Source organism: Pristis pectinata, chromosome 3, assembly GCF_009764475.1.
Source record: "Pristis pectinata isolate sPriPec2 chromosome 3, sPriPec2.1.pri, whole genome shotgun sequence".
Lineage (NCBI taxonomy): Eukaryota > Metazoa > Chordata > Chondrichthyes > Rhinopristiformes > Pristidae > Pristis > Pristis pectinata.
This window is the reverse complement of record NC_067407.1, coordinates 135,306,032-135,322,837: the sequence shown is the minus strand read 5'-3', so window position 1 is coordinate 135,322,837 and position 16,806 is coordinate 135,306,032. Positions and strand designations below refer to the sequence as shown.

The 16,806-nt window shown below is 45.0% G+C and overlaps 1 protein-coding gene across 5 annotated transcripts in view; it reads right to left on the bottom strand.

The window, feature by feature from the left end:
• LOC127568082 (homeobox-containing protein 1-like) overlaps nucleotides 1–16,806 on the bottom strand; it is a 67,886-nt gene that overhangs the window by 16,009 nt on the left and 35,071 nt on the right. For 3 of the 5 annotated variants that reach the window (XM_052011368.1, XM_052011370.1, XM_052011373.1), the window contains exons 2-8: nucleotides 16,072–16,191; nucleotides 11,723–12,202; nucleotides 9,987–10,072; nucleotides 7,265–7,375; nucleotides 5,893–6,046; nucleotides 4,059–4,141; nucleotides 2,245–2,340 (exon numbers count right to left, since the gene is read on the bottom strand). In XM_052011368.1, coding sequence (XP_051867328.1) covers nucleotides 2,245–2,340; nucleotides 4,059–4,141; nucleotides 5,893–6,046; nucleotides 7,265–7,375; nucleotides 9,987–10,072; nucleotides 11,723–12,192 — 1,000 coding nt within the window. In that variant the 5' untranslated portion in view covers nucleotides 12,193–12,202; nucleotides 16,072–16,191. The remainder of the gene's footprint in view (nucleotides 1–2,244; nucleotides 2,341–4,058; nucleotides 4,142–5,892; nucleotides 6,047–7,264; nucleotides 7,376–9,986; nucleotides 10,073–11,722; nucleotides 12,203–16,071; nucleotides 16,192–16,806) is intronic. The other 2 variants (XM_052011371.1, XM_052011369.1) reach the window with 2 other exon arrangements.

Sequence of the window (16,806 nt, the reverse complement as noted above, 5' to 3'; positions counted from 1 at the left end):
CGGGTTGGTATGCAATGAAGAATTATAAGATTCTTAGTGGGCCTGTCATAGAGTAGGTTCCTGGGGAATGTGTCCCTTTACAGGACAGTCTAAGACTATAGTTTGAATAAGGAGATGGCTGTTTAAGGCTGAAATGAAGAGGAATCTCTTTTCCCAAAGGGTTGAGCGTTTTTGGAATCCATTGTCCCAGAAAGCTCTGGAGGCTCCGAGGATATTCAAATGAGTTAGATTTTTAAATCAGTAAATGAATCAAGGATTATGGTGATTGGGGGGGAATGGATCTGAGGAAAGTTGACTCTCCCACGGCTGCATTGACTGGCAGAGTAGGCTCGAGGGGCCGAATGGCCTCATCTTGTTCCTGTTTTCATGGTCTTACAAAAGGGAGGGCAGGGGGCAAATCGGAAGGAAAGGTGAGGAAACTTTTGAGTTCTGTGCAAGTGCAGGAAGCAGCACAATGCGGTGATCAGAGAAAGAGGTGAGGGGGAGCAGGGCTGAAACAAGTACAGAAAATGCTGTAAACACTCAGCAGGTCAGGCAGCATCTGCGGAAAGACAAACAGAATTAATGGTTCAGGTTTCATCAGAAACCGTATCCCACAAAGTGACGGGTATGGCTTGGGCCCATGTGGTTCCCCTAGCAACACCTCTAATTTGGAGGAAGAGATTGGAGTTAAGAAGTCATTCAATGCAAAAACAAGTTCAGCCAAACAAAGGAGGTTGATGGTGGAAGACGAATGGTCAGTCCTCTATTCAAAAGGGCCATGATGGTGTGATGGGAGTTGCACAGGAACTGGATGTCTATGGTAGAAATGAGCCAGATGGGACCAGGAAACTGTCAAAGTAGGAGATTTAACGGGAACAGATTGGACAAGGGGAGAAAGAGTCAAGGTAGGAGGAACTAATTTCAGTGGGACAAGACAACTAAAATGATGGGTCTACCAGAACTTGTCTCATTCACCTTTGGCTGGTTACCTCTGTAACAGGTATTCTGTTCTCTCCACCTCCACCCTTCCCACCTCCCCACCCTGCCATTCTCTGCATCTTGCAGCAAGTTCAATTTCTAATTTCATGGTAGCGTAGCAGTTAGCGTAACGCTATTACAGCGCCAGCAGCCAGGGTTCAACTCTGGCCGCTGTCTGTAAGGAGTTTGTACGTTCTCCCTGTGTCTGCATGGGTTTCCTCCGGGTGCTCCGGTTTCCTCCCACATTCCAAAGACGTATGGGTTAGGAAGTTGTGGGCATGCTATGTTGGTGCCGGAAGCGTGGCGACACTTACAGGCTGCCCCCAGAACACTCTACGCAAAAGATGCATTTCACTGTGTGTTTCAATGTACATGTGACTAATAAAGAAATCTCTCATCTTATCTCTTTACTTTTCCCAGTTCTGAGGAAAGATCAACCATCTAAAAATTGACCCTGCTTTTGTGTCCACGGATGCTGACTGACTTGCTCTCAGCATTTTCTGTTTTTATTTCAGATTTGCAGCACCTGTAATTTTTTTGCTACTTGATCAACACACTAGGCTGATTCGCAAAATGTTAGCAGGCAGGTCCAACAAAGGCAATTAGCATTTTGATCTTAATTGTAAAGGGATTCGAGTTTGAGAGTAGGGAGGTTTTGTTACAGTTTACAGGGTGTTGGCAAGGCCACATCTGAAATACTGCATATAATTTTGGTCCCCTTACCTAAAAAGGGATAGAAAAGCATTGGAGGCAGGTTAGAAGAATGAGGGGTGACCTTATATATCAGGTAACATACAAGATCCCAAGGGGGTTTGACAGGGTAGATTTTGAGATGTTCTCATTAGTGGGAGAGTCAAAAACAAAAGGGACAGAGAGCTGCAAAATACGGGGCCGGTTATTTAGAACTGTAGAAATCCCTTCTCTCAGAGGCTGGTGAATCTCTGGAATTCTCTGTCACCCCCCCGCCCCCCGAGTGTGGTGGAGGCTGGATCACTAGATATATTTAAGGTGTAGATAGATAAATATTTGAAAGATCAAGGGACTGAGGGTTAAGGGGAACTGGCACAGAAGAGGAGTAGAGGCCAGTATAGATTAGCCATGATCATAATGGTGGAGCAAGCTTGAAGGTCTAGTGGCCTACTCCTGCTCCTATCTTTTTGTGTGGCTTGTGCCTGTGCTGCACACTGTATATAATTATGCATTATATAAGCCATCCTTTGCATGCAAGGAGCTTTCTTTAAAAGGAGCTCTTTCATTACACCATACTGTATTCAACAACATTACCAATGTTTGCTCTCCTCTTGATCTCCTTCCTCCGATTGGCAAACCAGTTGTAGACTTTCAGGGCAGTCACGCGTTCAGAATCTGTCAGCTTCCTGCCTACAACAACAGGAAATTGCATTACTCCCAAGACTCCACAAAATAGGAGGCCACTTTCTCATGTGGGGGGGGGGGGGGGGGGGTGGTCAGGATCAGAATTGAACTGCCCAGGTCAATGGAACTACTTCAAAACTTAGATTGCACTTATGGTACAATTAATATCAACTCAGTTTAACAAAGTTTTAGAACAAAGTTCAAAGCTTTTACAAATTTGGTTAAATGAAACCAAAACCTGCACACTTGAGGTACCGATGGCAAATTGACCATGAAGGCTGTGCAATTTACAATAATGATCAACTGTAACAACAGTATTAATAATATGTTCATTGCTTACCAGATGCTAATGTAATATTGAATTACGTTGTAGGTTTAAATAATATGGTTGATAATTGGCCTCCCTGTTCTCCTGTGCAATGGTTTCCTGATGAACAGCTTCTCAGAAATAAAAGTAGCCTTGATAATCTCTCTTTAGTATTAACTAAAGGGTCTCTATCCAAATTGTCAATGGCTTTACTCTGAGTACTGAGAACCCAGTGTAGTCCCAGCACTCAAATGGGAAAATACCATTCATTCAATTATGGAGTCTGTACCACAAAAATAAAACAGAATTTTCCATGTAAATACATCTTCTCTGGTGCTACTGCCCTTACTGAAGATTATGGTCAGGGTTTGAATACGATGGACTCGTACTTAAAAGTCAAATTCTCAATGCTATTTATAGATTAAAGCCACATTTGTATTTCTGTAGTAACTTTCATGGCCTCAGGATATCCCAAAATATTTTACAGTCAATGTTTCATGGACAAGCAGCAGGCGATTTTCACACAGTGAGATCTCACGGACAACAATGTGATATGTTGTGAAACTGTTTAGGTGAAGTTGAGCAGGAGATAAGTATTACATAGAACAGTACTTTGGCCCATGATGTGTGCTGAACATGATGCCAAATTAAACTAGATCTCTTCTGCCTGTACATGATCCATATCCCTCCATGTGTCTATCCAAAAGCCTCTTAAACACCACTATCATATCTGCTTCCACTACTACCCCTGGCAGCTCGTTCCAGGCACCTAGCACACACACAAAAAATAACTTGCCCTACATATCTCCTTTAAACTTTCCACCTCTCACCCTAAATGCATATCCTCTAGTACTTGACATTTCTAACCTGGGAGAAAGATTCTGTCTTCCCTATCTATGCCTCTCATAATTCTATGTACTCCTACCTGTTCACCTCAGCCTCCGATGCTCTAGAGAAAGCAACTCAAGTTCGTCCAACCTCTCCTTATAGCTTATGCCCTCTAATCTAGACAGCATCCTGCTAAACCTCTTCTGCACCCTTTCCAAAGATTCCACATCCTTCTTGTAATGGAGCGACCAGAACTGCACACCAAGTACAGCCTTACCAAAAGTTTTATATTGCTGTAACAAGTATTGACTGGAACATCAGGGGAACAACCCTGCCCCTCTTTGCAATAGTGCCTTGGGATGGTTAACATACATGTGAAAAGGCAGATAGTGCTTCTGTTTAACATCTCAACAGAAACACGACACTGCACCTGTGCGTCGAATTACTTTGTGCACATCTCTGGAGTGAGCCATGAGCCTGTGAACCTGCAAACTTCCGACAGAGGGGCAAGAACGCTACCCATTGGGACATGCCTGTTTGTATTGCTAGGGTACAAAATGGTTTATCTTTTGAACACACAGCTCCTTACCTGGCTTCTGGATGACTGCATTGCAAGCATTTGAAATCTCTTCTCTCTTGGCTTCATCTGGGTACTGGTTTTCATTGAAGTAACTGCAATGAAGAAACAGGTTACAAATTCAGTAACAGCCAACAGACAGAACTGAAAACAAGACCAGTAGCTGTAAGTAATCCATCCTACTAAAGTGGTTATAAATCTGCAGTGCAGGCACAGGTGGGAAGAGCTGGCAAATTAAGCAACATTGCTGGTTTTCTTAAGCACCGCATTGCAGTTACTACATTCACTGTAACCAAGTCTTATTCCTCACAGCTGCTCCAAGTGCTGTGATAAACTGGATGTGGAACTGTGAGGGTGCCACTAAGTCAGCCCAGAGCACATTGAAGGGATATCCAGTAATTTTCATACAACCCACTGCCTGCTGTACTGCTCACTGTGAGGAAGTGTAGGATTAATAAACCATAACTGTATTCATATCTGTATCTCGGAGAACTCCACTGCGGACTCTACCTGAGAGTAATGAGATTTCTCCCTAGCGATATATTGCTAAATAAACACGTTTGAATCAACCTGTGGCACTGTGTGATCTTCCAGCAGACGGAAGTGGGACTTCAAAAATCAGGATAACAACTTCAGAAGCACTGGGGTCATTTTAAAATAAAACAATATTTAAGTTGATATTTCGGAAGAAAGATCAGAGAAATAAGTCCTTAGTTCAGCACCTAATGCTTCATGTGGGCACATATCCATGACACAATCCAGTAGGGAATACATTCAAGCAAAAAAACAAACTGCTGGAGGAACTCAGCAGATCAGGCAGCATCTGTACAGCGGGAATAAACAGTCAACGCTTTGGGCTGAGACTCTTCATCTGGACTGAAAGAGTGGAGGGGAGATAGTCAGTAGAAAGAGATGAGGGGAAAGGGTGGGGCAGGAGCTGACAGTGATAGGCAGATGGAAGGGTGGAAATGGCCTCAAGAGGCTGGAAGGTGATAGGTGGAGGCAACAGAAGGGCTGAGAGGAGAGGAGGGTAGAGCATAGAACCAAATAAGGGAGGTGGGGAGGGCATTTGGGAACGGTGGGGGGGGAGGGTGTGGGTGATGGGCAGATGGAGTGGGTGGAGGATGGGAAAGAAACAGGGTGCTTGGGGGCTGTGAGACAAGTGGAGGAGGAACTGGGCAGACCAGAAAGGAGAGAGCGCGCGAGAAAGAGCGCGCGCGAGAGAGAGAGAGCGCGAGAAGGTTACCTGAAAGTGGAGAATTCGATGATCATGTCGTCGGGTTAGTAGACCATCCAGGAGGAATATGTTCGGCTATTAAAGCCTTTAGTCACATCAGAGCACAAAAAAACCAGCCCCTCAACCCCATCCTCACAGTTAACATAGTGACTGAACCTCAAGGTCAGCACTTCCTTCCCGAACACAACTCAATTCCCATAACTCCCAAAAATCTAGCGATCTCAGCCTCAACCTTACTGGGTAGTAGACAGCAATGGATAACACTCCATCCTGAGATTTTGCCCCATGGTTTTGGGACTCCAAGCCAAGGGGAACAGATTCTCTGCATCCCCCTTGTTAGCCTTTTTGAGACTTGCACATTGTGGGGGTGGGCAGGTGCTCTCTGTGCTTCTGCTGATAAATCCTTTGCTTGCTCAGCCATCAGGGACAGTTATCAACACAAATCCAGCTTCTGACAGAAACAGGGGCAATCCTAATGACTTGGTTTCATCTCTTGCCACCTTGCCTCACCGCAAAGTACATTTTGATGGATATACATGACCTTTCAAAGAGCAGCTACGAGAATCACAAAGAGCTTATGAGGGAGGGGGAGGTGCCTGAAGCAGGTACCTTTCCATCACAGTGAGACACTCCTTGCGCCAGGTGAAGCGACTGCCCCTGCGGAGCCGGAAGTTGCCCGGCGTTGCAACGTTGGCCGGCGTTGACTGCTTCCACTCTGGGTCTTCTGTGGTGGAGGAGGCAGGCCTCATGTTTAAGGTAGCTCCTCCAAAAAAACAAAACAAAACAAGACAGCCACTTAACGATCATAATCTATGAGCCAAGGACGAAAAGAGACCGCTGATTCTGCAATCTAGAACAAAAAACAGATGGTGCAAGTGGGTCAAGCAGCATGCCTGGAGGCAAAAGGTGTACGTCGACGTTTTGGGTCGAGAATGTGTGCAGGAGGAGAGCGCAGGGGGTGTGTGTCACCCGAGTACTCCCACACACACTCAGCTGTCCATCTAGTTTTCTTCTCCCTTTGTACATCCCTCCCCGTTTCCATCTACCCATCATCCCCTCCCCATCTGGTTCTACATATCTCCTACCACTCTCTATCCCATTCCCCCTTCAAACTGCTACATACTGGAAACCTTTTCTGCGGCAGGGTCTTGACCCGAAATGTCGACTTGCACCTTCTGCTTCCACAGATGCTGCCTGACCCACTGAGTTCTTCCAGCATTCTGCTTTTTGTTGAGAGGAACGTTATTTGTTTCGTTCCTGAAGCAGGAATGTGTCCTAAATACCCCACCTTATCAGCGGTTGCAAGTTTCAAAGATAGTTTCAAAATGGTCATAAAATGTTCGTATTTCAGTTCTGGTCCCTGTTTAGAAGCATATTATTGACACTCAAGGTCAACTGACAGAAGCAAAATTTGAAACAATGCTATCTCCTGGTTTTAGACTCAAGAATAACTTTATCCCACCAACCATTTCCAGCCCCAATTCGCTCATCCTTTGGCATCACAACTGGAACATTCCCCCTCCTTCAATCTCCTTTCTGACAAAACCTATAGTCCTTGAATGCAAGCTTCTTGTTACCTAGTTACAAACCCTTGGTTTCTATTGCCTTTTCTTGTTCCAATCTTGGTGGTGTTCTGTACAGCCTATCTTTGTCCTGACACCTCAGTGGCTCCATACTGAACAGTGGGTGTGAAATACAAACAGCTAAACCTGTGTTTGTACATCTACAACTGGCTGCCTTTCCATCCCGAGCTGTGGCCGTGCTTACTACAGAAGTGTAGCCATGTCTGAAATCTGCACTTCCTTTGGTACTGTCAGTAGTCTATCCAATCTGTATTCAAATATCTACTGTATTCAAATATCTACTGTATTCAAATCCCACCTCAACTCTCAATTCACATCCAGACACCAGAACACATAATCTGTGATTCCAACAATTCAAAGTTATTTTGAGTACTAAATAAATGGGAATTGTCCAATACCTGGGCTCATCTTCTCCAGAAGGTACCATCTGTACAGTGTCCGCTTCTTGGGCTCACTCATGTCTAGTCCTTGCTGCAAAAGCCATTGGGAAATGAAGCTTCGGCTCATCCCTGAAACCACACAAGAAGCGTTCCCAATTAATGCTCACGTACACAGTTGCAGGCTTTTGGTTTACACATCACCTTCTCTCCTTGTGTCAACTCTTGCCTGGGCCTCGTCCCATTAGATCCAGAGATAGATCTCTGGTGCCTTCCCACAACTGGCCATTCCTGATGATACCTGCACTGTGCGAGCCCACGTCTGCAAGCCTGACATCCACAACAACCCTCACTCCCCCTTTCTCTTTTGTCTCAACCTCAGCCCATTTCTGAAAGGGGATTGACATGAAGCACTAACTCTTATTTCTCTGCATAGTTGCTGCCCGACTTGAGAATTTCCAACACTTTCAGTTTTTATTTCCCATTCCCAGCACTTGTTGCATTTCCCCACCTTAAATTATAGCCATAGAACACTTTAAGATGCATAAATGTACATTCATTCATTTCCATGGCACTGCATTGCTTTTCTCCATCTCGTACCAGTGTAGCTCACAGATTACTATCCACCCATCTTATCTGACATTAATGTAAAGAGACCTCTAAAATTTTAACCGAAGTTATAAGGAAATGATCACAACTAGGGTATGGAGATGCACTGCAAATAAACTTACAACTAATTGCCTGCAGGACATTGCTGAATAACATAGCATCATTCTTGGTACATCAAGACATGAGTAATGAATTTTAATCAAATTATGTCAATCCATCCTTTTGCTTACATAGATCAGGAACATTCAATCAAAATAAAATGTATGCTGTGAATTTACGCTGGTTTATCTTGGATAAGAAGGATTAAATTGTTAAATTAAGACAATGACTGAATAGAAATAAAGCTATGTTAAAACCACTGAACTGTAAAGGATGGATGGTCTGGCTAATCCTAGCAATTGTATCATATCTCACTCATCATATCTGTGCTGTATGAGCCTGAGCTGAAATCTTCTGTCACAGACAAAAGGAGGAAACCCAAATAGCAAAACAACAATGAAGCAATTAAGCAAATGCATGACCCAGGGCCAAGGTGCAATGTAAGGAAAGACGTACATGGGGAGCCAGGCATGTGTTTCCAGGGCAGGACCCAAGCTAGAATGCTGTATGTACATGTCACCCAGTAACCGGATAACAGAGAATGAATGTAATTAATTTAATGATCAGCATTAGGTTTCACCAGCCTGAAAACAGAATATAAAGACAGAGACACTTAAGTGTGCAAACAGAAAGGGAAAAAAACTGACAAGATTGGTTAGAAATTGTCAGGGTGAATCCATTGAAGAGGTCTTCTAAATCTGGTGATCTCCAAGCTACTCATTTTGCAGATGATACGAAGTTTGGTGGTGTTGTGGATAGTGTAGAAGACTGACAAAGGATACCGCGGGATATAGATCAGTTGCAGAAATGGGCAGAGAAATGGCAGATGGAGTTCAACCCAGACAAATGTGAAGTGTTACACCTTGGGAGATCAAATGTAACGAGACAGCACACTGTTAATGGCAAGACCCTTAACAGTGTTGATGAGCAGAGGGATCCTGGGGTCCAAGTTCATTGCTCCCTGAAAGTGGCTACACAGGTTGATAGGGCGGTAAAGAAGGCGTATGGCATGCTTGCCTTCATTAGTCAAGGCATTGAGTTCAAGAGTCAGGAAGTTATGCTGCAGCTTTATAAAACTTTAGTTAGGCCGCATCTGGAGTATTGCATTGAGTTCTGGTCACCCTATTATAGGAAGGATGTGGAGGCTTTGGAGAGGGTGCAGAAGAGTTCACCAGGATGCTGCCTGGATTAGAGGGCATGTGCTATGAGAATAGGTTGAACAAATTTGGGTTGTTCTCTCTGGAGCGGCGGAGGCTGAGGGGAGACCTGATAGAGGTTTATAAGATGAGAGGCATAGATATAGACAGCCAGTATCTTTTTCCCAGGGTTGAAATGTCTATTACCAGAGGGCAAGCATTTAGGGTGATAGGGGGCAAGTTCAAAGGAGGTGTGCGTGGCAAGTTTTTTTTTACACCCACACCCACACACAGTGGTGGGTGCCTGGAATGCGCTCACTGGGGTGGTGGAGGCAAATACGATAGGGGTGTTCAGGAAGCTCTTAAGATAGGCACATGAATGTGAGGGAAATGGTAGGATATGGACATCGTGTAGGCAGAAAGGATTAGTTTAGTTGGGCATTTTATTACAAATGTAATTGGTTTGGCACAACACTGTGGGCCGAAGGGCCTGTTCCTTTGCTGTACTGTTCTGTTCTTCTCCTGTCCAACAATGAGATAATCATGTATTTAACCTTTAATGCTGTTAACCATTATTTCATATTAGTGCAAATTGCATTCACCTTGATTTCTACAAACCACTCCAACCAGATTGACACTCACACTGAATCTGTTTTGCTCCCACAAACAGCTGCCTACCCTTCCCACTGACTCCTATTTATGTTTACTGGACAAGAAAGAGTTGAAGTCTTTGAGAGTCAGGAAGTTATAATTAACCTAACAAGCCAGCACTAATTTATAACAGCTTCTCAACATGTTGCCCTTTGGCTTCAATACACGTGGGTGGATGCAGCAGGAGTTTTGCAGACTGTTAAAAGCATACATCGAGTTTAAGCACAGTTGGCCAGTTGTCTCCTCACCTGTGACCTGGCCCACGATAGTCTGAGAAATCATCCGATTGGAAAGAAAACTCTTAATCTCTTCTTTAATAGCAGTGCTGTCTCTCCTAAAGAACGCAAACAACAGGAGGGATTGGGAGGTTGGGTGGAAAAAGAAATAACATTAAAAAGTGTTTCCTGGAAGCCTTTCGATTGTGGAGTTGGAATTTAGCTTCAAGCAATGCAAAGACTGTTCAGTCAACCTAAAAGATTGGAATATTATTGTCACATGTACTGAGATACAGTGAATAACTTAGTTTTGCGAGCCAGCCATACAGATCAATTCATTACAACATTGCATTGAGGTAGTACACGGGAAAACAATAACAGAATACAGAATAAAGTGTTACGGTTACAGAGAAGTGCAGTGCAGGCAGACAATAAGGTGCAAGGGCCATGACGAGGTAGATTGTCACGACAAGGTAGATGGTGAGGCTCAGAAGGCTACGGATGTTCGGCATGTCACTGATGACCCTTGCCAGTTTTTACAAATGCACCACAAAAAACATCCTACCTGGATGCATCACAGCTTGGTATGGCAACTGATCTGCCCAAGACTGCAAGAGACTGCAGAGAGCTGTGAACACAGCTCAGTCTATCACAGAAACCTGCCTCCCCTCCATGGACTCTGTTTAAGCTTCCCACTGCCTTGGGAAAGCAGCCAACATAATCAAAAGACCCCTCCTACCCTGGTTTCTCTCTTCTTCCCCCTCCCATCGGGCAGAAGATAAAAAAGCCTGAGAACACACACCACCAGGCTCAAGGACAGCTTCTATCCTGATGTTACAAGACTCTTGAACGAACCTCTTGTACAATAAAGATGAACTCTTGCCCTCTCAATCTACCTTGCTGTGGCCCTTGCAGCTTATCGTCTGCCTGCACTGCACTTTCTCTGTAACTGTAACACAATATTCTGCATCCTGTTACCTGTTTCTCCTTTTGTACTATATAGATGTACTTACGTATGGAATGATGTTTGGATGGCACGCAAACCAAAGCTTTTCACTGTATCTAGGTACCTGTGACAATAATAAATCAATTACCTAGTGAACACTTCACCATTCCTCAAACGCTCCCATCAGACGCTGGGCGGTGTGTCAATTTCACAATCCCAACACAACCCAATGTTACCTGTCCTCGTCTCCCAAAAATTTCAAACAATTCAGGTGGATGCAGAAATGAAAACTGCACACCATCCAAGTGAGCAAGTGAGAGTACTAAAGAAGAACATCAGCTGGCCAATCAGCACTCATACCACCACTCTATAAGATACTTATTTACTTAGGGCAGGCACGGTAGTGTAGCAGTTAGCGTAACACTTTACAGCGCCAGCAACCCGCGTTCAAATCTGGCCACTGTCTGTAAGGAGTTTGTACGTTCTCCCCGTGACTGCGTGGGTTTCCTCCGGGTGCTCCGGTTTCCTCCCACATTCCAAAAGACGTACGGGTTAGGAAGTCGTGGGCACGCTATGTTGGCACCGGAAACGTGGCGACACTTGCGGGCTGCCCCCAGAACACTCCACGCAAAAAGATGCATCTCACTGCGTGTTTCGATGTACATGTGACTAATAAAGATATCTTATCTTATCCTTTGGGCATTATAGCTTCACATCACTTATCCCACGCCAGGTAGAAGCCTAGCAACCTCAGGTTTAAAATCTGCTTACCTTATTGGCTTCTTTGTACCTCAACATGATCTAATAGTTATTTTGAACTGACCTCATGAGCTCCTCAACTTTCTCTTCCAGGTCCATCTCCTCTTCCATGGCATGGAAGCTGCACGTCCTCTGGCTGACGTTACTGTGGAACCGGCTGGGCGATAGCCTGCCATTGACCACGGGCAGTTTCTCATTGTTAATGTTCTCCCGCCCATTCAGGTGGGTGCTGCACGGGGGAGGGGAGGTGTCGTAGCTGTTGCTGGGCGACGGCGACGCACCGCTGTACGGGGTCTGTGTGGCGGCGGTGACGGAGGAGGACGAGGCGGTGAAGTGGTTGCTGTTGCTGTAGGAAGAGTGGCTGTTGCCGTAGCCGTGCCGCTTGCCGAATTTCTCTGCGTGTTCCTGGTCGAGGCGGTCCAAGGTCTCCAGAGCGTGGATGATGTCGCGTTTGGTCATCCCACTGCGCCGGAGTCGCTGCAGCAAGTCGATCTGCTCAATCGTAAACCGAGGCTCGTCCGTGTAGTGTGACATTATGGTACGGCTGCGGGAAACACAGAAAAGGGCACTTAGTCGAACTCAACGGCATTCGGGAAACTCAGTGAGATTACCCTGCGAGTTAGGCCACCACCGTCCTTGTGTGATGGAGGAGGAGAGCGGAGGGGCCAGAAGACAGCGAGAGAAAGGTGTCCGATTCAGGGAAGGAGGGGGCCAAGCAGGAGGGTGCAAGAAAATGGAGGACCCTGAGGGAGGGGAGGATGGCGTAGCAGAACAGGCAGTGCTGCTGCCTCACAGCTCCAGCAGACCGGGTTCAGTCCCGGCCTCTGCTGTTGCCTGTGTGGAGTTTGCACGTTCTCCCCACCACCACTTGGGCTTCCATTTTCCTCACACATCCTAAAAGGCATGCAGGTAGGTAAATTGACTACTGTAAATAATCCCTAGCGTAGGTAAGCAGCAAAAACAATGTATGAAGAGTTGATGGGCGTACGAGAGAGAATACAGTGCAGGGTCATGGGGAATTAGGAACAGCAGTGATAGGATTGTTCTGCTAGAAACCAGCATGGATATGTTGGGCCAAATGGCCTACTAAGTAGATAAGAAAGAAAGATTCACAGACGAGGATCAAGGGTCAAAGGAATGGTAGCAGGGAGCCAGTGGGTAAGGACAGGTGTCTCAGCTGGTGCCCAGGTGTTTCTGACAAAGGGGTGGACGTGCTCACAGCAGCCTATGTGCAGGCCCACATATTTGTGTATAGCACCATCCACATGGTAGAGTCTGGTCTCCAGTCATCCCGCACCGCCATGCTACCTGACCAGTGTTATAGCTATCAGGATGTTATGCCTCAACCCTGAAAGCTATGGGTGTGTCCAAGGAAGACTGAGCTTGAAGAAAAATCTTGGCCTGCATCCCAGAGGGAGACAAACCGATTCCCACGGGCAACTTACTGCCAGGGTCTGAAAAGATGCAATTCTCTGAAGAGGGGTGATGGTCAAGGAGGGAGTAAGGGAAAGCTAACTCCAACAGAATCCTCCTCCTGACAAAACACTTAATATAACGAACACTCTTTTTTGTCACAAAAGAAGACCTCATGGCAACAACCCCAATCACGGTGATACCACTGTGTGAGCAAGAAGCCTCACAGTGTCTCCATTGCTCATGCCATGACAGGTAATGATGCCCTTTGAACTGGCTGCTGCCCAATCTGCTCTGTTATTTCCAACAGACATTAAATCAATGCTTAAGGATCCCATAAAAGTACCACTTTAGATGGTGCTTCCCAAACAACAGGGCCTGCAGAGTTTCCATAACATTTTGACTACCCTGAAGTCTACCATTATTAGCACTTGCAAAGAGACTTCTGACTTCTCACCAGGAAACACCAGGACTGGTTTGATGAGAATGACCAGGAGATAATTAATCACAAACACAAAGGGTTTTTGCATTGGGAACTCCACCAGACCTCAATGGAAAAGTAACAATGCTACAGGCAGCTGGAGGCTGAAGTCCAACAGAAAATCCTTGGCCTCAAAAAAAAGGTGGGTGAAAAGAGGTGCAGCAACGCACTGGTAACCATGACACACATGGATTCTTTGTTCTTGTTCTGTTCTAAGCAACAAAGGCCCATGCCACTGCAAGCCAAGAACAGAGCAAACCTTTCAAGGACAAAGAGGCAGTCAGCACACACTGGAAGGATCACATCAAAGAACTCAACTGTGATTCTGTCCTTGACATGAGTGTCTTTAACTCTGCTTCACAACAAACTGCTTAGTCCCGCTGTGTCTCTACCTCAGACTAACCAGAACTCACAAAGGCCATAAACCAACAAATCCTTGGGAACAGGCATCATTGCTGCTGAACTTCAAGAGTCAGAGTCACAAACTTCTAAAGGATTGGTGGAGAGGAACAAATCCACAACCTCAATCCCAACATCTGGAAAGAGGAGCACATGCCATGGGAGCTCAGAGATATATAATCATGACCATCTTCAAGAAAGGAGGTAAATCCAAGTGGGATAATTACCGGACAGTCTTTCTGCCATCTGCTGCAGAGAAAGTAATGACCAGGGACCTCCTCCCAGCAGTTGGTCACCAAATCACAGTGTGGAATCCATCCATGCAGAAGCACAGGGGCACTGGTCTTCACTGACCCTGCAGAAGCCTTTGACTCTAACAAGTGAGGACTAGACCATTGCTCTCACATTTAGCTACCTGCAGGAATTCATCCCAGCTTATAGTCTGCTACGTGATGGCATTCAAGCTGTGATCTTAACCAACAGGTCCAGCAGACCCAGTCACCACCATTCAGTGCCTTTACCCCTATGCTGCACTTCACTCCCAATAAGCTTCCCACTGGACCAGAGCTAGTCTCAGAATAAACAGTAAACTGTTTAAGTTGTTGCTCCACTCCAGATCAAGATCACCCCAAACTCAGTCACTGAGCTGCAGGATGTAGAAAACACTTGTATGTGCACCTTGTCATCATTGATTAGTTCACTAAAACATACAAAGAGTGGGCCTTATATTTAACATCCACAAAATAAAGGCCGTGTACCAACCTACCCCACTGCACAACAGCAACCCCAACGATAGAGGTCGACAACAAGACTCTGGAAAATGTGAACCACTTTGCACCTCTTACACGCACCTCTCAATGTCTCAGGGCAGACACTGATCATGGAACTCACTATTGCCCTCAGCGTGTGAGTACAGCTTTGGGTCATGAAATGCTTGTTTGACGACCAAAACAAATGTTGCACCAAACTCATGGTCAGCAGTGATCCTTATGCTTCAGAGACGTAGCCTATCTATAATAGGCACCAAAGCACTGGAAAGGGTACCACCAGTGCCGACTCTTCAAATTCACTGGCAGGAGAAGTGAACTAATGTCAGCACCAGGCCAACACTCCCAGCACTGAGGACCTATTTGTTCTTGTTGGTTCCCATGGGTAGCCCACATCAGATTGCTTGAAATTCCATTGCAGCAAGGAATTACCAGATGGACAGAGGAAAGGATTTAAGAATGCTCTTGAAGTCTTCTTGAGAAAGCAAAGATCCCCACCAATTGATAGGAATCACTGGCCCATAACTGTTCAAAAGGAGTGAGCAGCATGAGGGATAGCATTGAGGATGAGTCTCTTCATTGGGAGCACACGGCAGTCCAGCGTTAACAGCAAAGGAAGTGCACCACCTCCCAAATTACCCATCCACCTGTCTGGTCAAGCACCAGCCACACCACCTGTGGTGGAGTCTGCAGGATTCACAATGGCTTCACAAGAGCCAAAGAGCCAGCTCAAGACCTACAGAACCAGAGTGGAAACAGTCCGGACAACTGCCTGAGAAGATCCTGCTGCCCTCTTTTAACAGAGGTGAAGTAACAGAGTGCAATTAGTACCCAACAATTATCACCAATTTTCACCAGTACAATCAATTTACAATCGAGGCACTGGGGAGGGGGAGAGAAAGGAGAAAAGAATCAAAACACTTAGGCGATAATATGTTTTTAATGTTGTGCCAATTCTCTTGTGCAAATCATCTTGATTAATTTTTTCAAACTGCTTGCACTGGGCACAGGTCTGTAATTACTAGTGATTCACCCAAGTGTATCGAAATGCTCTCCTGATATTGCAACATCAGAAGGATAAAATGTGTAACTGGTATTTTCACTTCAGAAGTAAATCCTGTATGGTCATTTTCCACCCACAGTGAAATCTTCACAATTCTTAGGAATGCAGAAAGTAACATTATTAGAAAATGCACTATGTTAAAAACACAAAATCTCTTGGCCCAACCTTAAAACTAAAAATAAGACCAAATCTCCATATGACATTGGTGTCATTGCTGCAACGAAGATAGATTTATTATTTGTATAACAACCTTCACATGAACAAATCGATTGGTTCTGATGATCGTTTACCTTTTCTGTCCACATTTGTCCTATGTCATGAGGCCCATGGAACTTTCACCCGCTGTCACCAAGTCTGTGGAATGATGAGCTTGTTCGTGGAATGCAGGGCAGGATGTAATGATCCACCAGCTGAGAAGTAAAAGCGAGACCATTGCAGTGCAGGTAGGAAGGCCCTGTAACTGAGTCCAGCAACTGTAATGTGAAGTCTCCTGTAGTCTTCAAACTACTTTATGTGCTCTGAGTAACAATTCCTCTTATAAATCTATATATGAAAGACTGTCTAGTCATGACAACTCCAAACTGGTCCCTATTTATCAATTTATTTATCAACAATAGTCTATTAATACTTCTTTTTAAATCAGATAATTAAATACAAAATTATGACGTAGAAACAGGCCTTTCAAACCACCAGTCTGTGTCAGCATTTAATTGCCACATAGACAAATAGACCCAATTATATTTTTCCCAGACATACATCCTTAAACAATATACAGTTTTCCTTTCATAAAATTATATTGACTGCTTAACCTGTTATCACTGGATTCCAGCATTTCCCAGACAAGTGAAATCAGGTTAAGGGCTTGTATATTCCCGTTGCCTCTCCCCCTCCTTTCTTGAATAGTGTATTGCATTTGCCATTTCCAATCTGTTGGGGTCTTCTTGGAATTTAAGGAATTTTGGAAGATCTCAACCAATACACTCACTCTTTCTACAAACACCACTTATAGAACCATAGGGTGGAGG